The sequence below is a fragment of the Macaca thibetana genome, chromosome X (assembly GCF_024542745.1).
Source record: "Macaca thibetana thibetana isolate TM-01 chromosome X, ASM2454274v1, whole genome shotgun sequence".
NCBI classification, from domain to species: Eukaryota; Metazoa; Chordata; class Mammalia; order Primates; family Cercopithecidae; genus Macaca; species Macaca thibetana.
In genome coordinates, this window is record NC_065598.1 from 96111973 (window position 1) to 96139601 (window position 27629).

At 39.4% G+C, this 27629-nt stretch overlaps 1 protein-coding gene across 4 annotated transcripts in view; it reads right to left on the reverse strand.

Moving 5' to 3' along the window:
• Positions 1-27629, reverse strand: part of PCDH19 (protocadherin 19) — a 114177-nt gene that overhangs the window by 49070 nt on the left and 37478 nt on the right. For all 4 annotated transcript variants that reach the window (XM_050775537.1, XM_050775536.1, XM_050775535.1 and 1 more), the window contains one exon: positions 8397-8455. In XM_050775537.1, the coding sequence (XP_050631494.1) occupies positions 8397-8455 (59 nt within the window). The remainder of the gene's footprint in view (positions 1-8396; positions 8456-27629) is intronic.

Consider the following 27629-nt stretch of genomic DNA (forward strand, 5'->3'; position numbering starts at 1 on the left):
GATAATAAAACTTAACATTGCAGAGAGGTTCCCACTATTGGATGCTGATACAGCTAACATTTTCATTCACTTATCTTAAATGCATCACTACAGACAAGGTGGAAGAAGTTACATTTCTAAAACTGCTTCTAAAGAATGTCATCATTTCAGAAGGCTTTTTTCTCTTCTTATAAAATCAAAGTAAAATAATAATAGCTAGTGTTTACTGAGCAATTACTATTCATGAGGCACTGTTTTTAAGTGTTTGACATTAATTAACTGTTTAAATCATCACAACTGTATAAGAGAAAGGTGCTACTAATATTCTCATTTACAGGTGAAAAAAAAACAGAGGTACATGGAAATGAGATAACTCGCCCAAGGTCACACAGCTGGTAAAAAGTATAGCGGATCTAAGACTGAAAACAGGTAGTCTAGCTCCAAAGCCTCCCTAGAAATTTAACCACTATGTATATTGACTCCTAAAAGATGTATACTAACCAACTGTAAAAAGCAAAGGTAGCAGAAATTGAAGTAGTGTAACTAAAATAGGAAGGATTATCAGGATCAGAGAACCCAGGTCAGTTTTATCTGAGAAAAACAGATGAACATATTCAAAGAAAAAGAGGAGAGTCAGTAGCTGAGCATGGAAAGTGTGATGTTTAATTCTGTGAGTCAACTTGACTGCACCATGGAATGCCCAGATAACTGGTTAAACATTATTTCTGGGTGTGTCTATGAAGGTGTTTCCAGAAGAAATTAGCATTTGAATTGGTAGGGTCAGTAAAGCAGATAACTCTCCCCAATGTGGGTGGGCATCATCAATCTACTGAAGGACTGAATAAAACAAAAATTGAGAAGGAAGTTGAGTTTGCTCTCTGCCTTACTGCTTGAGCTGGAACATTAATCATCTCCCACCCTCAGTGCTCCTGGTTCTCAAGACTTCAGGCCCAGACTTGAATGTACACTATTGGCTCTCTGGTTCTCAGGCTTTCAAACTACACTTCCATCTTCCCTGGTTCTCCACCTTGCAGATGGCAGATTATGAGACTCCTCAGCCCCCATAATCACATGAGCCCATACCTTACAATAAAACTCTTTCTACATATTTATAGATTTAGATATGCCTATTGGTTCTGTTTCTCTGCAGAACCCTAACTAATATAGAAGGTAAGACAAAAGTGAGAACCAGAAAGTGAGCACTAATACAACTCTGAGTATAGTTATACTAAGAACATGAAAACTTTCAGCTCAAGTGTTGATGTGTAAAATGATTCTTGCATTTATTAAATCAATCTACCATCCAATGCACTAAGCATGCAATCCAAGAACTCCACAACATTTCTCATGAAATAGAGAAAAATGCATAAGGTACAGCTATAGGGCATCCATCTGCTATTTCTAATACTTTGTATGTCCTGACAGAATCCACAGCTGTGCTACACCATGAACCATAAATTATGCATCTGAAATACCTAGTGGATGGTGAATCCATTCCCTAGTCGGTGAGGAAGCAGCAAAGGCACACTCAAGAAAATGTGTTGTTGCCTCAACAAGGAAGAGTGTTATGTTTGTGAATTAGAACAAACCCTAGTAGACCTACTATGCCTCTGAGAAAAGAGTCCTGTGGAGATGACACTGCAAACTCACTTGATCTGCTCAACCTTGGACATTCACAGGCCTGGCTCTCTGAGACCGATAAGAAGATTCAGTACACATAATGAAGAGCTATGCCATGGACACAATGGATACATTGTCACTTTCCACACTTGGTCAAGAAGAATCACAGCAGATTTTTAACATATGACCAACCTAGATGTAGAATGCTTGCTGACCTCAATATAAAAAGTAAAGATCAGGAAGGCAGTAACTGGAAAGCCATAATTATAAGAAAATGAAGAGCAGGAGAGACTGAAGCATTTACCTGTTAGCTAATTATTTTCAGAAAGAATAACTGAGCATCAACTGCACTAAAATTAAAATTACTCAATAGGCCAGCTCATTCAGCTCCTTCAATTTATGTCACACAGCTAACTCAGCCTTATGGACCCACCAGGATGCTGTTCTTTAAAAAAAAAAAATTATCTTACAGTCCTTTTATGGTCATGATGGCCAATTGGAAACACATTATTTAAAGTGTTTCACCATTTCTAGCTTTATGGCACATATTATGGAGTTTTCTGTAAATACTGTTATAATCCCACAGTTTAAATAGATTTAAAGTTTGTTTTTTAGAAATTATTCTCTGTTTTGTGAGGTGGGTGCCTGCCTACAAGCATCCATGTACCTCTGGAGGAAGGAAATGACCTGCCTGGATGATATTCAGGTAACTCCATTTTTATAACAAATATTTAACTTTCCAACCTGTATATTTTCTGGTGTCTGAAAATTTCCTTAATCCACAACACAAATTTGTCACTTTAAGCCAGAGAATTCAACTCTGAATTCAGCAGCTGTTGAAACTTGCTTGAAACATATGATGGTGAGGGGTCTAGTATGGGGGCAATGTAACTAACCAGCCCTTTGAACAGGGCTTCCCAGTCTTGGCAATATTGACATTTGGGGCTGCATAATCCTTTGTTGTGGCTGTCCTGTGCATTATAAGGTGTTTAACAACATCCCTGCCCTTTATCTACTGGATGCCAGTAGTGACCCCCACTTAAGGGAAAAAACCAAAAGTGTCTCCAAAGAGACATTGCCAAATCATGCCACAGTTGAGAACAACTGCTCCACGTTCTTTATTTCTATAGCAGACTGCAGTGAACAGCCTGAACTTGGAGTCATTAGGAGAGGTAATAATCTATAATCTGCCACTTCATCTGTGTGACCCTGGACCTGATATCTAATGTCTTTAAATCTCAGTTTCTTTATCTGTAAAATGTGTTTGCTAAAACCCCCTTCACAAGGCCATTTAGAAGACTCAAAGAGACACTGTACATGAAGTACTAGATACACATAAATGCTCCATAAGTGGTTATTGTTTAATATGATCATTATTCTGTGTAGTAATGTTTTCACTGAGTTACAATTAAATATTATGTCCATAGTTTTTATAGGATTGGTATAGAAAATTTATATTTAAGGAACTCTTCTATATCTTCTGTAAACAATAGTCACATACTATTAGGTTAATTTCTTCTAACATTAAAGAACAGAAAACAATAGTTCTCCTGTCAAATGGCCATCCTTCCTTTAGTGAATAATGAAAACTATATCACTTGATGTACTTACTGCTTTGTCTTGATTTCTCAAAAACTTCAACATAAATGTAATGTTTAGTTGCAGTCAGTTACCTCCCTGGATGCCAGGGATGTCTACCTTACTTCTCCTAATTGGTTTTGCATCTGCCTTTCAAAAATTTGATCATCTTTTTTATAGGCATCTGAATGTTATAAACAACCTCAGAGATTTTGTTTTTTTAAATAGAAATGATGGAAATAGTAAAACAGTGAAGGATTAGCTACTAGGATGTAAGGGACTGGTAGTGTGAACATGGTAAGTTGTGTAGTCTCAGAATAAAAAGCAAGAGGTATAACAACTCCCCAAAACCTTGGAATAGTTAACTCATTTAAAGATTAGTTTGCCCATCTGACAAACTAAGCACCACTTACACTGATCTTGTAAGAGCATTTAGTGGTTTAATGAATGGATTTGTGTAAGGCAGTTTAAGACCCAGTGAGCAAGATGCCGCAAATTGTAAAACAGCCTGGTAAATGGCTACTCACCCAAAACAAATAACAATTTATGCCAGGCATAAAAAATGCTGATTTCACTTGCTTTATTACCTGCATACCTCTTGGGAGATGAAGGACTTGTAAAACAACTTTTGTGGGACAATAAATTAGGGGTTCCTGTTTCCAATGATATTGCAAATGCACATGTTTCTATTACTGCTCTGGTGGCCAACAGAAAGACAGATATGTTTGAAAACACCTAGAACAGGGTTCTGCACCAAAGAGTTACTCAGCAGATGCATGACGAATGAACATCACACAAATTCTGACCCATATTTACCATCTGAAATATTAGAGCTCTTTTCCAAAAGACATAAGAATCTGAATGGAAACAGGTTATATCTTACAGTAGGTGATACCACATACCCAGGGAATGATATCTGAGGCTAAGAATGAGAAAGGAGTGAGAATGAAGATTATTATAACTGTGTTTAAGTAATACAAGGAAAATCCTAGAGTGGTTTCTGGACCACCTGTATCACAATCACCTTGGGAACCTGTTACAACTGGAGGTTCTCTAGGGATGGAGCTAGCATCTCTGCATTTAACAAGCCTTCCAAGTGATTCCAATGCACATTAAAATCCAGAAATCACCAGCTTAAAGAGAAATCTAGTGCTAGTCTTTAATAGAAAAATGCTAAGGTTTTCTTCAATTCCTCTCATGCATTCATTCAATAAACATGTACCAAGCATTTATTATATACAAGGCACCATACGAGATGCTGTAAAAACCCCAGGACAATTTGGGTGGAAAAGAAAGCATTGTGCATGATTTAGGAAGCCAAAGCTCCTAATCCTTTCCACACTGAGTCAGTGCTTTGTTCATTTTCTATTTCATTTTCTTTGGGCCACAGCCTTATGCCCTGCTTGATATTGTTCCCAAAGCACTGTAGGAGTGGATATCAGACAGCAGCCCACAAAACGGGCATGAGGAAAGAGTGCTGCAGCAGGGACAAAGTACCACTGCTGGCTTTCCTTGCTCTGAGAAGACAGCAAGAAACAAATAGAGCAGGAAGGAAGGCCATTCAGAAGAAACTCTGCACTGCCATGATTTGTTAATCTGGGGTCCTCACATAAGCCTCCTTGGGTACACCTGCAGGTTGCAAGTGACATTCTGAAAAAAGAAAGAAAAAAAAAACTACAGAAATATAATGCTAGATTCCTTGGTGCCTAAAATTATGGGAAGCCTGTCATATCACTTCCTTTTCCCAAGGCTGAGCTCCTTTCTCAACCTTGATTTGTGCCTATGAGAACCCCCTTGCCCTCTGGCTTTCTGTTGCGTTTAGCCAAAGGAAGACACCAGCAGGAGATCAGAGCAGGGGAGAACAATGATATCAGGATATTGATTGTCACTTCATGATGACTGGATCCCTTGGCCAACCAGAAGTCACTGTTACTCTCAAGTCAGTGTTCCCTACATGCTCTCTTCCCTGGTCCTGTCTGAAGTATTTTTAGTTCCTCCAGTGCCATAATACTGCAGTATCCCTTGAGGTTCACTACCCATGCCCAAGCCTTTGTAAATGGTCCCCTTCGTAAATAAACTTTCCTCAAGCCATTCCAATTTAGGTGTGCCAACTATTTCATGTAGGAACCCTGACTGATGAAGGAAAGACCCAGAGATGGACAGTGGTGGCTGCTGTTCAACTACTCAGGGTAGATAGAGGTAAAAGAGGAAAAGATGCCTGTATGTAAACAGTCTGGCTAAGAATGCTAACAACTGCTAAAGAATGCCGAAAAGAAGGGTCCAAGAAACATCCTTGAATAAGTAGAAAGTGAATAGAAGAAGAGAACACGGATAGAAAAATAAGTTCTCAGCCGGGCGTGGTGGCTCACACCTGTAATCCCAGCACTTTGGGAGGTCAAGGTGGGTGGATCATTTGAGGTCAGGTGTTCGAGACTAGCCTGGCTAGCATAGCGAAACCCCATCTCTACTAAAAATAAAAAAAAATTATCCAGGCACGGTGGCACATGTCTGTAATCCCAGCTACTCAGGAGGCTGAGGCAGGAAAATAGCTTGAACCCAGGAGGTGGAGGTTGCAGCAAGCCGAGATCGCGCCACTGCACTCCAACCTAGGCGACAGAGCAAGACTCGGTCTCAAAAAAAAAAAAGAAAAGAAAAGAAAAAAGAAAAATAAGTTCTCAAAGTTAGCCTGAAATTGTATTGGCATTCAAAGAAACAGGGACTTGATAGTAAAATTAAAACTGATAATCAGATTCAGAATTTCCTGGCCAAGAGCTTTTACCACGCATGTAAATGGATCTTCAAGAAACCACATACAGCAAAACCCCTTTCAAACATTGCTGTGAGCTATTTGAACAGGCTTTGCATGACTTTATCACCTGGTGTTAGCCACCACTCTCAACATTTTCCTCACATTTTACATTTAACACAGTTGGTCCCCAGAACAGCATAGCACACAAGACTCCCTGTATCTTTCTAAGTATTATGCTTCGTCTATACTCAATTGACCACACAAATTCCAAGGCCTTCAGGGTTTCCCAAAGCCCTCACAGCTCTCTTAACAGAACCCTGGCAAAAGTGCATGTGTCCCTGAGTTTTCAGATGTTTCCTCTTGATCAAGGTGGTCCCTGCTTTTATTAAAAAAAAAAAAAAAAGCTATCTTTGATTTCATGAAAAATCAGGAGACTTTTTCACCAAGAGTCCATTAAGTCTCGGTTGTGCCTTTTGTGAGTATGTGTCTATAAACAAAAAACATAAAATAATTAACCAAAATCAGAAGTTCCCAGTAAGTCTCAACGCTGCTGTGGAAATACATGTATCCCCAAAGCCATTAATGTTTAAACATAAGTTTTTATCTTATCAGTCTACCTTGTAAATTGGATAGTCAGGACTGATGTAAGATGCAAGGGTGCCTGGGAGTCTTAGCTTTCTTCCAGGCTGTGACAATCAGACTCATATTATCAGGTTTTTAATTTTATTTATTTATTTTTCTTTTTGGTAGAGATGGTAGGGGGTGGGGGGGGGGTTGCACTATTTTGCCCAGGCTGGTCTCCAACTCCTGGCCTCAAGCAATCCTCCACCATCAGCTTCCCAAAGCACCGGGATTACAGGCATGAGTCACTGCGCCCAGCATCATGTTATCTGTTTAACCTGGCTATAGAATTCCCAGGTACCCTGAGTTAGCCCAAGGGACCTGTGAGGCTAAGGCAAGTCACTGTTTTTATCAAAGTTTTAAAATGGAGCTTTGAAAGTAACAATCCGGAAGCAGAAAACAAAGCAGGTTTCTGCTATAAAGGCACTCTAATCAGTGCACATAAGAGGGTTATTTTTTTCTTTCTAAAACAAATTAGTCAGATAATTTTGAATTCCTCACCTTTTGCTTTTATTCTGTGAGCCAGGAAAATATTCTAAATGGATTCCTCCCAACCCCTCAAAAAAAAAAATTTCTCAACTGTGCTTTCACTGATAATACAAGGGCTACCCATTTTCAGACAACTAATGATCGTCACTTAAGGTCACAAGCAATTCCAGACCAATACAGATAAACTTAGCAAGGTTTAGGGGTTACTGAAGCCTCATGAATTAAATTAGACATGAATGCAAGTTACCTGAAGCTTGTTTATTCCTTGAAATCTACTCTTCTGGTGATGTAACTTTATGGGATTAGAGCCAGCAAAATAATAGAATTTGCAAATCTTCTCTGCTACAGCTCTAACATACCCTGCTTGCCTCTCTGTTTCATTTCTATTATTTTAACAAACATACTCAGAGTTCAATTTTAGCTGCAGAATAACCACTGGACTATGTAAGCGATATTTACATGAAACAGCAATAAAGGCATCATTTGAATGGTCAGGACTGGTCTTTCTGTGCAAGAGGTTATCTTCTTTGCTCAGTTTCCACCTTTTAGAGGGCTTCCCAAACTCTTTGTCCTTCTCCCATTGGGTGTAGCCCACTGCACCAGATGGGATCTTTCTTGGCAATATTCAGCTCTGTACTCAACATCTATTATGGCTCCTTGGATACTAAAATATGACCAACCAATCACATAAATCTCAACTTTGTTTCCTCTGAAACACTTCTAAATATTTTAAGAAGAATCAGGCAAATTTCTTTTTCTCTCTCATCTAGAAAGGAACGGATTAGCTTCTGTCATTAAAATATCCTTAAAATGATTTCCAAGTTGTTGAAATAGCATCAATCTCAAAACTCATGGGAAGTTCTACATGCATAAAATTTTTAAGGCTTTCCTTTATTTAAAGTGAAGAGCAACAAGAATTTTGGTATCAACATGATTGTGAAAGTTTTCTACCGTATATTTCTAATATCACATTAGAAATATTAGAAATAATATTAGAAATTAGAAATAATATTAGAAATATTAGAAATAGTAAATATTTGTAATATTGGATTTCTGTCACTAGATAAAACTATATTTTAAAATAATCCCAATTTTATTTTTAATTTTGAGTGTTTATACATACATTTTCATACCAAGAAATATAAAATGTCAACAGTGATTACCTTTGATTGATGAAATTACCAGTGATGTTTATTTACTTTTTTATGCTTTTCTCAATTCTCCAAACTTTCTACAATAAGTAGGTTAGACATTCATTTTAAAATCCCCCAAAAAAATACGGTTTAAAATTTTTAATCTGTTTTGCTTTTTAATGTTAAATCAAGCTTAGTTGTAGCAATAAGCAAGCAAACCAACATACCTTTTGATTAAATGGGCTCGGCTATTCACGTAGTTGGAGTCAAAAGAATAGTTTTCAGTCTGCAATGAGAAGAAAAAATTAAAAAGGTTACATAGATGATTCATAAGTAGATTTCGAACTATCCTACTTAGAAGGAATTTTTCTTCTGGGCCAAGAAGCAGCGAGTGAATTGGAACCCAAGGCCACAGTGGAGCAGCAGCCTCTGCCTCCTTCAGGCCCTAGGGGCTCCTGGAGGCAGTAGCTCCCCACTGCAGACCAGGACAGCCTTGGCATAAACATTCCCTAGAATATGACTGGCTACTGACCATGCGGCCACTTACCGAGAAGAGATAACGTGACCTACAATCCTTACAGAAACTAATTGCTTCCCATTCCCCAGTGGAGAAAATTCTATGCCCATCAAATTGACTGGAAGTTCAAAGGTATTTTTATTAGTAGTAGATAATTAACATGTTAAAATATTTATTCCAAAGATATGGAAATGCAGGCAAGGTAATCCCCCACTGTGGATTTAAACTCCGCACTTCCCTTTGTTTCAAGACATTTGCTCAGCACTGGTTATGCAGGAAGGCCTTTGTTTTATCACAGATATAAAGGCAAACAAGCATTATGCCTAAAACAGGGTGAAGGGCAGTCCACAGGGGGTGCCAAAGCCTTTCATGTGAAACATGAAGTTTGCAAGCAAACCCCCGTCTCAGCTCCTATCATTAGAACACCGCTGTTTAATCTGGTTACAGCAGACTGCTGGAGCAATGGCTTTATAAAAGCAAATGCAGAATACCTGCCAGATGAAAGAGACGGAAAAACAGCTTATGATCACCCAGAGGTTGGGAGAACTAGAGGGGAAAAGCCTTAGAAGGGTGAAATCCAGAGAAAAGTCAACACTAAAGTAACTGAATGTCCTGGTAAAGTGATCTCACGCCCAGCACTAAAGTACCACTCTTCTTGTACCATTGTATAATCCAGAAACTACCCAAACACATCTCCCCGAACCTCTTGCCATCCCACTAGAAATCTCCACCATTCCCACTATTCCTTAGGAGCCTTCTGAAATTACTTCAACTGGGAGTGTGTGGAAAAGGAAACACAACTGCTATCTAGCAAACAAAATAGCAGATTCCTCTCAGACCTCTACCTGTCAGAAACTAACTGTTCTAGGCTCCTAGATGCAGCCCTTACTTCCAAGGAGCTCACAGTTTGATGGAGAAGAAAACAGAACAGGCAATAGCAGATCCAGCTACCACATGGGCACCAAACAGCCAGCAGTCAGAGTACAGACCCCAACTGCCTACAATAGGTAGTAACGGGGATGGTGAATGTGTGAGAGAGAGGAGGAGACAGTACTTCAAATGAAACTAAACCCCAACATTGCCCTGCACTTACTCAGGTGTGTTCACAAACCCACCCATGCCCCTCATTTGAAGATGGACTGTGTAATATCTACTCACACTGCTTTTGTCTAGAAGTTTATATCCCCTTTTTAATGTAAACCCAAGCAATTTTTAATGCTATTGGAAGCATGGGTTGGGAGATTAAGAATCAAAAGGGTTGGTTCATTTCTGGTTTCTTTAGAGAGTGAATGCTGAAATTGTCACAAACAGGATTAGGAGGCAAAGTTGAAGCTGTGTTAGGAATACAATCCAAGTATTTGCTGGAAGAAGTTTATCCAACAGTCAGTCAACCAACAAAGATGTTTAATTGTTGTACCAATATAACAGGTAAAAATGATGTTGGTTAAATGTGTTCATCTATGGTATTCAGTACAATATATAATTTAACAAGTGGGAAGTTCACCACCCCACAAAAATTATGCTACCCTGTGGATGTGGTTTGGACCTGTGTCCCCACCCAAATCTCATGCTGAATTATAATCCTCAATGTTGGAGGTAGGGCCTGGTGAGAAGTGATTTGATCATGGTGGCGATTTCTCATGAATGGTTTAGCACCATCCCTCTTGGTACTGTCTTCTCGATAGTGAAGGAGTTCTCGTCACATCTGGTTGTTTAAAAGTGTGTAGTCCTTCCTCCCCATCTCTCTCTCTTGCTCCTCTGGCCATGTGATATGCCTACTCCCCCTTAACCTTCCATCATGATTTTAAGTTTCCTTAGGCCTCCCCAGAAGCCAAGCAGATGTCAGCATCATGCCTCCTGTACAGTCTGCAGGACCATGGGCCAATTAAACCACTTTTCTTCACGAAATTACCCAGTCTCAGGTATTTCTTTAGGGCAACTTCAGAATGGACTAATACTTCTGTTAAAACCCGGAATTGATTAAGCACTCAGCAGTTCAAATATTCATTTCACTCTGCGATCTTAATCCCTGTGTGCTTCAGTTTCCCTCTCTGTAAAATAGGGATAATAGAACATGAATCTGAAGGAGAATTTCAGCTGCATTTATCAGACCCATAACAGGAATGGCAGGAATCCTGATCCCCTGCTTTATTCAGAACCTGCAACTAACTCCAAGTAGGATCAGGAATTTGACCTCATTCAGGCAATAAAATAGTGGCACATGCATGTTCCATCTCATCTTCCAAACTTACTAAACCATTTTTTCAAGAAGGTTAGTAAAGAAACAAAAATACAAAAAGGAAATCTAGAGGATACTGGCTTTGCAGGAAAAGGATAAGCAGCAACCCAAGCTACTATATTTAAAGAATCTGTCTTTACTGCCTTTAAAGAAGACAGTTCTCAAGTAGAAAATTTTCCATATCTTTGCATATGAAGGCATGGAACCTGTGTGCACTGTGCATCAAATATGAAGCTCCATGGTGACCTGACCTCCAGGCATGGTGCCAGAGCCAAATGTTCAGGCAAAAAAAGCAATACTATGCACATTTTATCGCTAATGAAAATACTACTTCTTGGTCCTAATGCCATAATATATCTCATCATGAGAATTCCCACTCCCGGGCACTGAGTTGAGAAGAGACAAGTCTCGAGGGCTTGTTTGTAATTACCTTAACAATTCTTCCCCCAAATACAGTTCTGTTAACCTTGGGCAGATGTGCCAGGCATGATTTGCTACTGTAAAGAGGAGAATATCATAGAAGCTTATAACCTTCCTATCTTTCTTCCTCCTTTTTTAACTCCAAAGGAATAAACCACCCATTCTTATGGGTCCTGACCTTCAAATGAAAATATATTCCCCCAAATCAAAACAAACCATCACGGGCAGATGTCCCATGCTGCATCCTAATGCAATTAGTAGCGCTAGTCAATGTGGCAGGTTCCTAGAACCGATTTTCCCAGAATGGATGGGGCTATGCTGATTCATCCATTGTCTTGTGCCTTTGTAATCCGTCTCAGGTCTCTTTGTGAGGCAGCTGGGTTACAGTTATGGGAAAAATCTATGCAACAGAATTATTCTAATTGGACAGAATACACTATTCTGGCCTCATTAGTACTACATTCCAAACAACTGAGTTAACTGGCCATAGATGGGCTATTATATTATGGGTCTATGTATACTGACATCAAGTGTTCTAGCTCATACTGGTTCGAGGTGTATGCCCAAACCCAACTCCTGTACACTGAGAGAGTATATTTTTTCACACTTCTGGTGGAGCAAAGGATGAGATTCAGATCATCCTGAAGAAGGAAATATTTTCTTAATGAACAGTTTGTATGTCTTAAGCCAGTGGCTCTCGGCCCTAACTACAAATGAGAATCAACTCAGAATCTTCTTGTAAAACATAAAAAATAAAAATACTGTCACTAAGGACCCACTCCAAGAGATTCTGAGGTAATTAGCCTGGAATTGGACCCAGGCACTGGGTGGTTTTTTTAAAAGCTTTCCAGGAAATTTTAGTGTACCTCCAGGGTGGCAAATAACTGTCTTGAGCAAAGGACTGGCCACAGGCTCTGACCTAATGTGCTGCATTTTCTAAGGCAAGCCCAGTTGTTTAGAAGATGTCATTTCTTTTGTCAGATTACCTACCAAGGTCATCTCAATATAGGATAAAGAACCACAGAAGAAATACATTCTTTAAGATATAATACAAAAGCCTTTTTTTTTTTTTCATGAGTGTATTGGCTCCTACTTAGCCTTATTTAATCAAAATTTGCTTGACATTATTCGAATACCTTCTCTAAGTATACTAAATGGCAAACAACATGAAACATTTGAGAGAGGAAATTTTCTCTAAATGTCACATTAATTTCACTAGGAAATGTCCCCATTTCTAATGAGACAGGCAGGTTAACACAAGAACACAGCAAAGAGATAAGAACAACATTTGCTTTGGAAAAACCTAATTGTGACATTAAAAAAATGAGTCTAGAGCAAACTTTTTTATTTCATCTCAGTGGTAAATAAGAGTCACTTTCTTATTATTTAGTATATTTATCGCAAATTTTTTTTCTTTTTCTTTTTTTTTTTTTTTTTTTTTAGTAGAGACGGGGTTTCACCGTGTTAGCCAGGATGGTCTCGATCTCCTGACTTCGTGATCTGCCCGTCTCGGCGTCTCGCTCTGTGGCCCAGGCTGGAGTGCAGTGGCTGGATCTCAGCTCACTGCAAGTTCCGCCTCCCGGGTTTACGCGATTCTCCTGCCTCAGCCTCCTGAGTAGCTGGGACTACAGGCGCCCACCACCTCGCCGGGCTAGGGTTTTTTTTGTATTTTTTAGTAGAGACGGAGTTTCACCATGTTAGCAGGATGGTCTCCTGACCTCGTGATCCGCCCGTCTCGGCCTCCCAAAGTGACAAATTCTTTTTCTAATTTGAATTCTTTATCCTTGGGTGTAACAGTGAAAGCAGGTGTCTCACTTGACCTAGGTTTAATAAAATTTTGATTTTTAAAAATTCTCAAACAATAAATAATTCTGGACAGCTCAGTTTCCCAGATAGCTTAGGGCATTCTCCTTTAAGAACTAAAACTTTGATTTAAAATCCTAACCATCTGCCTTGTTTCTGAAACATATCACAAAGTTGCCCTCCTTAAAACAGGGTATAAAAACATAATTTAACCACTTATTGGTTACTTAGGAGCATCTTTATAAATGTAAATTATTACCCCATGCAGGTTTTGCCTGTATACTCAACAGCCCCAAACTGCTGTGGTTTTTTCTTGTCTTTAATTTTTAACATAGGATCGTCACCAACCTTCCATCAAACATAGTGTTTTTAACTTTTCAGTGCTGTTGGTATATCAAAAGTAGCTTTTCTTCCATTTCAAGTTTGACGCTTTTACTCTACTGTGTTCTTGGAAACTATACAATTATATTTGTGTCGAGAAAAAAAGAGTTGCAACGTTCTGCATAGAGAGCTGAGATGTTGCAGTCCTAAGGGGGAAATTACATGATCTTTAATATAGGGATTTTTGTGCAATGTTTTGGTTTTCGTTGTTTGTTTGGGTATTTGTTTGTTAGCTGCTTGGGAGCTTTATTTGCTTACTACTTGCTGTTCTCAGCTCTCTTCTGGATATAGGAGGATTCTAGTAAGACGTTTGGGTGGGGGATATGTTATTACATTTCTACGTTAGTAAGTCTGGCATATCAGAAGTCAAATACTTCCACTTTGTCAGGCCCCCAAGGTACCAGAGAATGCCCTACTTTAATTGTCATTTTGCATTACTTTTACAGTTCACTGAATCGTGCCCTAGTCTCTAGAAGAGTGACTGCAGCTCTCTCAGCACCACGTTTATCAGCAGAGAGACTTCGACCCTAAGGAGAAAGAAGCCCAATAAATGCAGATATATCCAGGACTAGACTCTTTGTCCAGTGGCACAAATCCCAGGTCACTATACCAAGCAAAAAAAAGGTTGCAGACACTGGGATTAAAACAGAGGTTACTCAAATCTTTAGATTTTCATTTGAAAATGAACGATACTTTTAAGCTACACTTTTAAAGTCCCATCAAGCTGAAAAGCATTATAACTGTAACTTGCTACTTAATTTTTTAAAGGTTTTAAGTCTTAAGTCACTTTAGCAATCAAAACAGGAAAACTGGAATCCCATATCAGATATACAACCAAGTGATTATAAAATGCTACTTCTTTTTTTAACTACTGACTTCCAATAATGATAATTGTGTCCATTGACCCATAATGAAAAGACCCATAACCTTTCCTAAAGCTGGTTGCTGTTTTAGATATTCAAATGGCCATCTCCTCACAAAGATGGTTTTTGGAAATGAGATAATAAATAGTTTTTGCCTACTTCCTATCCCCGACACATAAAAATGAATATGTAAATTCTATATAAAAATAAAGCTGACGTGCCTCCAGCTAGAATGTATATTCAAAGACTCATCCATCCAGACAGCAGCAACCGAAGCAGGAATTAGTGAAGGTGGAATAAAAGGCACCATCCCCAGCTGCCAACATTACAAAGTTCATATTTGCCCTGAACTAGAAAACATGCTAGGTAAACTCCTACTAACCACTTATTGTCAATCGTATGCTCCCCACACACCCCAGCCCTAATTCAAATTCATTCTCTCTCTCTCTCTCTCTCTCTCTCTCTCACACACACACACACACACACACACACACACACACACACACAGTTTGACTACAGAAAGCAGTGTGGTGTAGTGGGGACAGCTGGATTCTCTCCCTAGGATTGTCATTAACTTACAGATGACCTTGGATAAATCACATTAACCCTCTTGAGGCCTTAAATTATCTATCTTTAAAATGAGGAGAATAACCAAAAGGATTCCATGTTGCCTTCAAGCTCCAACAATTCTAGCCGTCTAAAACAAAGTGATTCTCAATTTATTCATTTATTTATCCAGTAAGCATGAACCAAACCCTGGGAATTAAAAAAAAAATAGCCTGAACCTTCAAGGAGCTCACAAACTAATGGATCTTTTACCAGAGATGATCAAAATGTCAGACATTCAGGTAAATACACATATACAGACTGGCACCTATGTATCTGCAGATACATGCATATACTTGTACGCAGGCTACTGGAGTGCGACTTGGAGAATTACACTGCTACTTTGTAGAACTAAATAACACCCTAATGGCTCAATGACTGTAGGTGACTCATATAAGAGAATCTGGCCCTCATATGTGTCATATGTATATAACCCACATCATAAAAGGCAAGAAACCTCCCTATCCTATCAAATAGGTTATACAATTCATAAAGTTCTTAGAAATAGCTCATATATCTGTCCTTTTGGCTCCATTTCCACAGCCTTCATCACCTTGTGCCATTGTTTTCTCACCTTCATTTGTTCTACCTCATTCTGCAAAATGCTGTTTGGATAATCTTCCTCACCCATTATTTTCATCACATCACTTATCTTTTCAAGACCTTACAGTAGCTCCTTGTTGCAATTAACATTAAATCTAAATGAAGTCCTTAGCTAAGCAGTCATCCAACACAAGCCATCTAATTCCCCTCATTTCTAATATATCTCCATCACTGATCATCCCACATTGCTTAGCATTTTCTCAGCACTTTGTATACAGACTGTACCATGTAATTATGCATTTCCTCAGGTTCTATGATTATTTCATGTGTAGTGTGTCAGTTCATCTCTCAACGGGACTGGAAGCTCTCTTCTGAGGTCCCTGTGCCATCTGCCACAATGCTAGACATTTAGCATGTGTTCGTGTAATACATCAATGAATGATCAGAGAAGAGATGGAAGGGATTAAGAATGAGGCTACTTATCGCAATTAAGGAAGGTGACCAAGTTTATTAGGCCAAGGTGGTTCTACTTCTTCAGAAAGCATCCACTCTGCACACTGCCTTCTGTAGTTACAATTTGTTCACTGTTATCATTCCCAATTACTACCTTATAAATACACAACAGCCTATATATAACTAAAAGGGATAAGATGACACAGTTAGGTGCTTTCTGTCCATCTAACTCCATCAGTCCCACCACATCTCTGTGAATGGTGGTGACAACATATGTTAGTGTTCCCAAACCCAAGTAGATAATGTTTCTGTGAGAAGACGAGGGTTCACCAGAATGTAGACCTCTGAGTCACAGATTGACAGTGTGGCAGCTACTTTTCTACAGGTGGTAAACAACTCTAGCATCCCACTGACTGTCAGGACAGGGCTATCAATGAGAAACACAGGCCATGTGGTTAACATTCAACAAACTAAAGTGAAAGAATTCCCCTCGTAGCAGCCTCTCATCATCATTCCTATTGTTTCACTGGCACTAATGATGTGGTCACCCTACCTAGAGGTGGCAAAGATGGCTTAGGGAAAGCATTTTTCCTTGATCTCATCTTTGGGTCAAAGTTATGCCTTTAGAAGAGCAACCCAGTTGTGAATATCACTACAGAGGCCTCCTTGAGAAACCTAGCAGCTGTCTGCAGTAATCCATACAATTCAAAGCCTGCTGAAAGACGAGCCTAAACACCATACCATAAAACAAATACAAGTTTCTGAATAAGGCCCTTGACCCTTTTCTAAGTCCTTTGTGGGCAGAGTGCACTCCGAAATATTATTATAGAAAGCTCTCTGGAAGCAGTTAATGCCTATTATATGTACAAATGCAAAATCAACAATATCTTGGTATGAGTAAGAGTACCTCAAGAGCAAATAAAATGAAAAATCCAGTCATGTAAGTCAAACTATTTAATCCCATGTAAACAGAACTTAATGGAGAACCAAATAGCTCTCAGCCACATTTGCCAGTGGAACAAATTCTGGAGTCCAATCACCCTCCTGAACATGTAACAACAACACATTAAAGCTATTTTGCAGGCACAGAGTGCCTTTCATCCCCAAATATCAAAGCACTTTACAAGCAAGTGCCAACTGTTATTTCCCCTTTAAAGAGCCATGAAAACAAACACACAGGTTAAGTGCTACAGCCACATTAAGTACTAACTCAGCTAGAGCATGCCGCAACAAGGACAATAAGAGAAACCCCAGGAGCACCGTTCTTGGCATTTTCTGCTACTGGGATAGGAAGCAATCAGAAAACAGTAACATCAGGGAAGTGATTAGCCTGCTTCCTACCTATGTTTCTCTGAGTGATTTCCTTGGCTCATTCCAGTGAAAGGGTCAGGGGAGTATAGTCCAGCACTTAGACAAAGGAAAAACTTGGCACACACTAACTGGAAATCATTCTCCAGACCTAGCTGGAGGGCCTAGTCACAGAGCCCAAGGGATCCAGAAGTGAGCCACTTTGTTCCCCGAAACCTTGATGACCATTTTGGTTGCTCTTTAGAGACGCTGGCAACCATTGTTAGAAGGTGACCTAAGATGTAAGATTAATAGTCATGATGGTGGTTTCAATTTTAGAAGCTATGATTTGGTAAAGCTGGTCCAACTGACAATAATAAACCCATATAGGATCTCCCACAAGAGGGTTGGGCATTGTGGCTCATGCCTGTAACCCCAATGACTTGGAAGACTGAGATAGGAGGATCGCTTAAGGCCAGGAGTTCAAGACCAGCCTGGGCAACATAGTGAGAGCCCATCTCTAATAAAGAAAAAAATATATACATATACATAATATATACACATATATGTACACACATATAAGAGTGTGTGTGTGTGTGTGTGTGTGTAATCTCCCACAAGCAATGGGATCCAGGAACCCACAGTATGAGCTCTCCTGGATCCAGCCTACCTTTGAGCCCTTCTGGCCCAGAGAAGGACCCTCTGAACCTGAGCTGGACCATTTCTTTCTGCTAAATTCTAGTATATCAGTGCCTCAATTCTCTGCCACTTACCAGCTACAGAGCCCTGACTGCCTGCAGAGTGTGCAGAGTACAAGTTCTATTGAGTAAGCTTTGTCAGCTGAAAAGACTTTCAAAATATTTAGAGAAAGCGGCGGGTGGCCGTGTGCCTTTGGGCCAAAACAACACCCCCAAATTCTGTTCCAACCCCAATCCCATTATTTATATTATGTGCCACTAAAAACCCAGTTGCCTCTACAAGCTTATTTAAGACTGAAGGAGCAACAGCCTTTGGCATATCATTCTAAATTCATTTCCCTCGTACCAGCTTGTTGCTGAAGCCCGTAAAATGTGATCATGCTGACAAAAAACAATCAAGTGATAGACCATCTTGGAAATAGTGAATGCATTAACGTCTAGTATTGATATTTTCTAATTAGATACAATACAATAGATCATTTTCTTGTTTGTGATCAATGAAACCTGCCATAGTTCTCTTTTGTTGCAGATATTTTGATTACTGCCTTGGCAGACAGAGGGGTGTCTCAGTACACTGAAATGAGTAGAGTCAAGGATATGAACACACAGCATTCACTTATATTTACTGTCACAAAAATATAAACAGATTATTTATTTCTGACCTTTAAGTACTCATTTCAGATTTAATGAGGCACAATAAACATTTCCCAAACTCAGATTCCATGGTTGCTTAACACTGGCAGCCCTCTAATTATGACTGTAGTAAACAAAGGGCATTTGGCTCTGTTGAAATTATTAGGCACAGAAGGAAACCCACAGGAGCCTCCAGTTTCTAGCAACTTAAACAAGCATTGCAGCAAATCAGCCTTGGAGGCAAGATAGAGCTTACACTTTGGCATCACTTCATAAACTGTAACTGAGAAGCAATAAGAAGATGACTCAAAAAATAATAATAGATATGTTTACTCATTCTCTAAAATGTCCCACCTGTCCTTCTCCCAAATCCTCACAGTGCTTCTCATTTTATTTGGGAAGGGGGATGAGGAGGGATGAGGGCAGGTTAGAATTTGATCTGATTTAAAATAGAGATTAACCAAAAGGCTACTATCTGACATGAGAGTGCTGGCAACCATGCACAGAAAGCCACAATTGCACTTCACAAAGTGGCTAATATTATCAGCATCTTGAAACTGCCAGAGTATTAGAAATCTGTAATGCAGTTATGCAAGGCACCGACAGAACAATTACTAAAGCACCTTGTATTTCTATGAAATCTTTTATCACAAAGACTTCCAGAATGTCTAACTGGCTGTTATAAAAAGGGTTCATTTCCCCCCACAGCTGAAACACAATAGTCATTTTGCACCAGTAACAGTAAGCATAAAAAGATTGCAAAAGAGAGAAAAACTACTAAACCTCAGAAAACACATAAAGAAGAAGAATGTTTTTAGATAGGGAGAAAACAGACACCCAAGTTCATAACTGGGGCTGAAGGTAGCTACATTTTCTCAGATCTCATGGCACAAAATTGAAGAATTTTCCCACTCATGCAGCCAGCAAGACTTCCATGAGGTGCTGAATGACCGTCATGGAGCAGATGCTTCCTGTTAATAAGAATTAGCATTTGAAAATGGACACAATACACAAAAACTTGCCTTTTCTTTTTCTCAAAGCCTTTTAAAAAACATTAACTATTTAATCCCCCTGCTGCCTTTATGAGCTAAATAAATATTATTAACCCCGTTAATGGCATTACAGAAGAGGTCAAGAGACTTGCCCTCTACTACACAGAAGCATCTAGCATCTGCAACTAGAATTTGAGACTCTTCATGCCAGGTCCTGTGCTCACACCACTAGGCCACACCTCATTAGGATTCTGGAAAATGCACTGAAATCAAAGTAAATAGGACTGCCTGACTAGGTGTACTATTTGGGCGAAAGAAAATACACTAGCCTGCTTAAACACGACAGGTTCAAAGGCAGTGAACACAACCAGAGCAATTTCCTCCTGCAGGCAGATTAAGAAATGAAATAATGAGGGGAACACCTCACTCTACCTCTGCTATCAGACTCCCAGCAGCAAAAATCAGGACCAATTTTAAACTTAACTGTCAAAAAACAAAAGTTAACACTGTCAGAAACATAACGCTGTACTATGTCAGACAGCATACTCCTCAACCAGTGTGGCTGATGTCTCCTTTCCTTTCCCCACATTGTTCTCAGCTTCCTCCCTCCACAGCTCTCTCTTGGACAATTTTTCAAATATGTTTGGAAACCTCTTTCTTCTTTCACTCTTATGTACACACCTTTCTCTTGAAGGAAGCTTTCCTCATCCTGGTTGGCTCAATACCTGTGTCTATTTGATAACAAAGAAACATTTTTGTAGGGGCTAAACCAGTAGAAACAGGTGTGGTCAGTCATTTCTTAACTCTGTATGTGTGTGCGCGTGTGTGTGTGTGTGTCTATATATAGTTATATATACGTGTATTATATATAATTTTTGTGAGGGGGAAACAATGATGTACCTTTGTGTACAGATATTTTTAAATGTTGGTTCCTGGTAGACCCAGCTTCAGTTAGGGTCAAAAGTTACTCTGGAGATTGTTTCTTGCAGATGGCTGTAAGCTTTGAAAAAAAGCACATAAGAAAAAAAATTTAAAGAAAAATCCTACAAAGCTTCCAATCACAGAGCCTTCTGTGATGAAAACAGAAAAAGTTCTTACTCGCTGCGTGACCTTGCAGACATCATGGAGCCTCTCTGACTAGATTATTAGAAATAATCTATAAAATGGAAATAATATTGGCCGGGTGCGGTGGCTCACACCTGTAATCTTAGCACTTTGGGAGGCTGAGGCAGACGCATCACCCAAGGCCAGGAGTTCGAGACCAGCCTGCCCAACATGGTGAAATCCTGTCTCTACTAAAAATACAAAAAAAGTAGCCAGGCGTAATGGTGGGCGCCTGTAATCCCAGCTACTGGGGAGGTTGAGGCAGGATAAACACTTGAACCCAGGAGGCAGAGGTTGCAGTAAGCCAAGATCACACCACTGCACTCCAGCCTGGGTGACAAGAGCGAAACGCCATCGCAAAAGAAAAGAAAAATGGAAATAATATCTGTCCCAAATACCTTCTAGGGGATATTTTTTTTAGGACCAAATGTACAACCACTTTCCAAAACTGTGAATCACCAGACAAATGGCAAGTCTTCTTATCAGATCGTAAACTTGATTTCTTCTGAATATTTATTTCTATGTCCAACTAAACTCCCATTGAATATTGTGAACAGTTTTCTTTCTGAGGTTTCCTACTAGGATATTTTATCTCAGTCTCCCTTTATCTATGCTATCAGAAAAAGAATAATGCGGTGAAGAGTTGTGTTTTTGGCATGGGAAGTTTTATATATATATATATATGCATATAATATATATTCTGTACATGATAAATGTATTATGTATAAAATATATTTTATATATTATATATGCTTTATATATATAATATATATATTTTATATACCCAACTTCTCTAATTGCTGATTCAACAGGAATACAAGGAGCCTCATCTACCACAGCAGACCCTTTAGGTAGAATGTGCGTGCGTGTGTCTGTGTGTGTGTGTGTGAGAGAGAGAGAGGGAGAGGGAGAGAGAAAGAGAGCTAACACTCAGCTTAAAGAGTTGAAATGACCTCACACCATCTGAAATTACGTGAAAAGCAAGATTTCAGACATTTTAAAAGCTTTTATAAACTAGTTTTCTTTGACCCATTTTCTTCCTTCATTATGACTGAACTGTCACAGAGTATCCTTTCTTTATGGCAGGGTTGGGGGAGGGGAGTGAGGGAACCTCATGCCATGGTTGAGTAACACACATTAGCATGCATAATTCAGAGCTGTCAGCTGGAAAGGAGCCATTCAAGGGCTAGTGTAGTATTTGGATAGGAAAACAGGGTTAAAGGACAGGGGCAAGTTGACTGAAGCTTTCTATGATCCAACTCAGGACCTCCTTGGAGCCTGACTGTGGGCTCACACTACCATTCCTCAGAGGTGTGCTGTCCAATAACATAGACATTAGCCACATGTAGCCAGTTAAATTTAAATTCACAAAAATTAAACTACATTACAATTTTAGTTTTTCAATCATAGTAGCCACATTCCAAGTGCTCAGTAACCACATGTGGCTAGCATGTCCTGGACGGGGCAGACATAGAACATTTCCACAATCACAGAAAGTTCTATTAGACAGCAGTACCTTAGAGAGAAACCGGAGGCTTGTCACCCAGGATTTGCCGGTTCTGAAATGTTACCTAAGAAAATATAAGGAATATACTTACCTCTATCACATCACCTAACACATTGTGTTGCTTAGTTATATCTCACCCCCACTGGGTCGGAGAACTCCTTAAGGGCAAGAACCACATCTTTAGTATTGGTATCTTCAGTGTCTGTCACTGTTCCTGGCACTGGCTAAGTGCTCACCCACTGTTGGTTAACTGATTAACAGCTGATAGGAATCTCTCACCTGTTTCTTTCATAGATTGAATCAGAAATGCAAAGTTTGCAAAGCTCTTTTAAGAAAGGCTGCTGTGCTTCCTAGACTTGTATTTGTTTCAACGTTTCCCAAGAACTTAGTAGGAAAAACTGACTTAAGTCAAAAACAAACTAACATCCTGTTTCCCCATCCCTCTATGCCCATCTCTTTCATTTATCCAAAGTATCGCTTATAAACCTAAAAAATTAGAATCCCATATTTATTAACATAAAAATGCCAATATGTAATACACATAATATTGAACATGATATAATCCACACCTTCAAAGACAGTGTTTTACAATCTAGCACAATGAGAAACACCTGTAGAACTGTGTATCTCAATGGCCCAATTTTAAAAATTATTTTCTCAAATAACACCTTGCATTAATATAGCAATTGTTTTTTTTACAGAACCTTGACCTATGCTCCCTTCTAATAACCACAACAGTCTGAAGATGTATATAGGCAAAATACTCCTTTCCCTTTTTAACAGATGGAAAAACTGAGGCCCAAAAGTTTCTGAATCCATGATCATAGCCAATTACTGGCAGAGTCAGAGCAAGAACCTAAGACTCCTTCTTTCCAAACCAGGGGACCTTCCACCCAGTCTAAATTTATAAATAGTAGAAAATGGAAGCCCAATTGGCTCACTTACTGCTTTTGCTTTCAATCTATAGTCCCTTCTGAGATCTATCCTTCATAAATTAAAAAATACATTTTTATGCAATATTAATTATTTCTTCAGGTCATGGTAGAGCCTACAGTAGCTTTATTGCCAAATGTAGTCATTTGCAAAGGTTCTTGAAATCATTACTGCAACCTGACAATGCTATGCTGTCCACTGAAGGCTTTGAAAAACTGAAAAATTCCCCTTTGGGCTCATGAACAATCACAGAATATATATCCGTAAAGCATTAAAATTCAACATGACCTTAGAGTTCATCTAATCTATAATCTCTCTCTTGCACACGCACGCACACACACACGATATTTTGAAGATAAGGAAATGGGCCCAGAGAAACTTACAACCACCCCCAAAGCAACGCAGCTGGTTATTAGAAACTCAGGCATGGGTTCAGAACTGAGCTCTTCTGACATTCTCTCTACTTGCCCAGCTCCTTCTTGTTATTTCTCTTAAGAAGTCCTGGAAGAATAAAATCTAACACTCAAAGTCTTGTCAACTAAATTTCTCATGGGAGGAAAAAAGTGAAATTTAGTGTAAATGATGTTTGTAGATCACATCTTGTCAATACTCTACCGTTAAGAAAATTAATTGTTCCTAGGGATACTGCAGAAAGAGGATGTACGATCCACCCAAGGAAATAGACTGCCTTTAGCTGAGTGATCCAGAGAATATTGAATGATAAAGCTCTGTGAAATATGGCCTCATTCTAGCAAACAACTTGCTTTGTTGCCACTTAAATTGCTCATCTATAATTGCTAGAGATAAACTGCAATCAAAATACAATATCTTCTATTAGTTTTGCCCACTGGGGATTGTTTGATCATAGTGAAATTATCTAAAAGGTAAATTTTCTCATTTTTACTGCCTCAGTGGAAAGAAACTTCTCTGGCATTAGACCACCAAGGGGAGCTGGAACGATGACAAGTATTGCTCCCTGGTGAAGGGAGCTTTTTTCTTGTCTAAATAGTACTGAGCAACTAACTCTAACCTTCTGCCTTTGCAACTAACAACACCTAAGTAGAAAAGGGAAAATCTGTTCTGCTCACTCCCTGAAAGCATCCATCTCAGGCTTACTTGCTTTCCCGTGTTGGAGTCATACCTTTGCGGTTCAGATTTCAGTAATTCATATTTGGTGATCATTTGGACAGAGCTAGGCTGCTGTATCTATTTTTATAAAGGTTTGCTGGGCAAATTGTGGTATCAACAAGGTTACAAGGAAAATGTTTAAAGAGAATAAATTGTTTTTAAGCACTTTAGAAGCAATTTACAAACAACAAATATGTTAATTGCACATCATTCTTATTTATTCATTAAAACAAGTCCAAGGACTTCTACTTGGCAAAACTTCCTGGCACAGACTTTATTAGTCTACTTCTTCTTATTCTATGAACTGGAAAGTAATAAAATTGAATTTCTTTTCTATCTGTAATTCTGACTGCCCTACTCCCAAATAAGTCTCAATTTGACTATGCCATATAAAGCATGAGTAAAATGAAAAGCCATCAGCCTCGGGTCAAAAGACAAAAAAGTCACAGAAGATCCTGCACTGTGTTTAAGACTTCTCTTTGCACAAGGTGCAGGCAACCAGTAATGAAAAGGGGTAGATGGAATCGATGAGAAGGGTAGAAGAAAAGGGCAAAAATAGATCATTCAGAGGCTTCCCCACAATTGAAAAGCTTTGCCTCATGCTCCCTAGCTGTCCTCGACTGACTGTTGCAGAACAAATGACAGCTTGTACAGCTCAGGGCTGAAATAACTTAATTCAATTCAGCAAATACTGTTAAGACTATGTGTCAGGCCCCATGGGAGATGCTAGGGATCTGGAGATTAACCAGATTCCACTCCTGCCCTCAAGGAGTTCACATTTCTAGTGTCGGCGACAGTTAAGTGGAGAGACAATTATAATGCAGGGTTGTAAGTGCTACCACAGTGGCATCTCAGTCAATTTGTGTTACTATAACAAAATACCTGAGACTAGGAAACTTATAAAGAAAGGAAATTTATTTATCCCAGTTCTGGAGGCTGGGAAGTCCAAGATCAAGGTATCAATAGATTTGGTGTCTGATGAGAGCTGCTCTCTGCTTCCAAGATGGTACCTTGCTGCTGTATCTTTCTCTGGACAGGAGGAACATGGTGTCCTCACATGGCAGAAGACAGAAAGACAAAAAGGTGCTGGTCCCTGGAGCCATTTTATAGGGCCAATAATCCCATTCGTAAGGGTAGAACCTTCATGACTTAATCACCTTTTAAAGGCTCCATCTTTTAATACTATCGCATTGGGTCTCAGGTCCCCAACATATAAATTTGGGGAGAACACCAACATTTAGGCCATAGCAAGTGTGCCATGGGAGCACGGAGGAGACAGCAATGGAGAAGAAAGCCTCCATTGGTAACACATGCCATCAGAAGTGCCCTCAGACTATATGATCTAAGGGGGATAGAACTAGGGAAAATATTTGGTTTGGGGGAAGAGTTTGCTTCTCTCTAGCTGTAATTTTTGATTTTGCAAGTTACATATAAATGTCAGGGGAGAGAGAAAGAAAGAACATAAGCCATGCTTAATAAAATCAAGCAACTTCTCTACAACCACAAATCCAGCTGGATTTGGGTTGGCTCTTCTGTAAAGTTTGGAAGATGAGTTACATTCCGTACAAGTGCTAGAAAAATCAATGTCCGAAGGGGTAGCTAATTAAACCACAGAGACTTATTTTTTGAGCCAGTAAAGGTTTTCTCCAGTGGTCAGATGTTCATGAATTTCAAATTCTTTTTGCAGACTTTGCATAAAGATGAGTCCTGAGACAAGTCGACCCTAGCTTGGATAGCCTCTGAAAACTGGCTCTAGTCCCCTTGTCAAGGATAGGAAAGACAGACTGAGCGCCTTCTTCCTGCAGCAGCCTGTAGGTGGAGACCTTCACTTTCCTGAGCAGGTCAGTCCCACTCTCTGTCAGTCCTATGAATAGAGAATATACCATAAAACTTCCACACTTGGTGGGGAGCAGAGACAGCTTTCCTTTCACCATTTATGGACTTCAAGGATGTGGATTTTATGCTTGTTTTCCTCCTCTCCTGATTGCTCGACATTGTGCCTTTTCTCCAAAAGAAGCTGAAAAGTTACTGAGTCACCCTTCTCCCTCCCAGGAGCTGCTGGACCCTGAGTCCCTTCCTGTCTCTCCCCAACTAACTGTGTGCCATCCCTAGAGGCCTGACCCCATTCAGTGCCCAAAAGAGGAAGAAAGTCACAAGAAGAAACAAGGGAAATCTTGGCTTGCTCAGAAACACAGTCTCTACTCTGAGAACGATGTTTTTGTGTCTTCTCTTCCTGGATAAGAGGGCCTGAAGGGCTCTGAGGCCAGAGTCTTTCTGTCCACCACAGGCCTTAAGCCAACAATGTACATATTGTGTTGCTGTGCAAACAGGGTTTACGTTTATCTCTTCCCCCCAAAGTTTTATCTGCTGTGCTTTGGAAAAGTAAATCAATAAGGCATGAGCAGATAGACAATTAATTAAAAAAAGGTATGAATGACCTCTCCCTAGGTGTTCTTAAAAGAATAAGGTGGTTAACCATATTATAAAATTTGCCTTTTGAAATTTTATTTTCAGAAGTCAATATTTCTTCTGTCATTTGGGCATATTATTATTACTATTATTGTTACTACTATGACAAGTGCCTCTTGGAAAAAAAGCCTATAGCACCAGTAAATTTCAAAATTTCCCACTACGTGTTCATCTTCTCAATATTCCTAAGAGGAAATCAAGCCACATCCAAGGTTTTTCCAAGATATTAACTCCTTCCTAACCCCACTAAAGCATACCACTACAAAGCTGCTAAGGGTCTCAAGCAGATGGAAGAGAGCATAACAGCCATCAGTCCATCTTTTCGAGGAACCCCACCTCTGTCAGTGGTGAGTATCTGGTTTTTAATGATGAGAAGATTAAATACAGAACACTCTACAAAGGGAAGGGAAATCACCCAAGGATCAGTCTTTGGCCTTATACCTAAGAACGAATTGTCCTTGCTGAGTGTGTGAAAGCTGTTGTGCTGGTCAATTAGCTGGTCCTAGACTCAAATACTATAAATATTTGTACTCAACATAAGTAATTAACAAGCCAAACATTAAGAAGAATGTTTCATGCTTTTCTGAAAGTTTAGTCTCTTCAATTCAACACATTTGCCCAGTGCAGATCAATGTTAAGGCTGGCTTCATACAACTCTTTACCTCTCTCATTAAGCAGTATGAATGTTGTTCCACAAGTGACGTGGTCTCCAGGCTGTTTATCAGTCTCTTAACCTCCCTTGAAGCTCATTCTAGTGTGTCAGTGTTTCACGTAAAATAAGGCATCCAGAATTAGACATAATTATCCAGATGTAGTCTGAACAGCAAAGAATTCAGAGGGACTAATACCTCCCATAATCAGAAAACTATACCTCCTTAATGAGG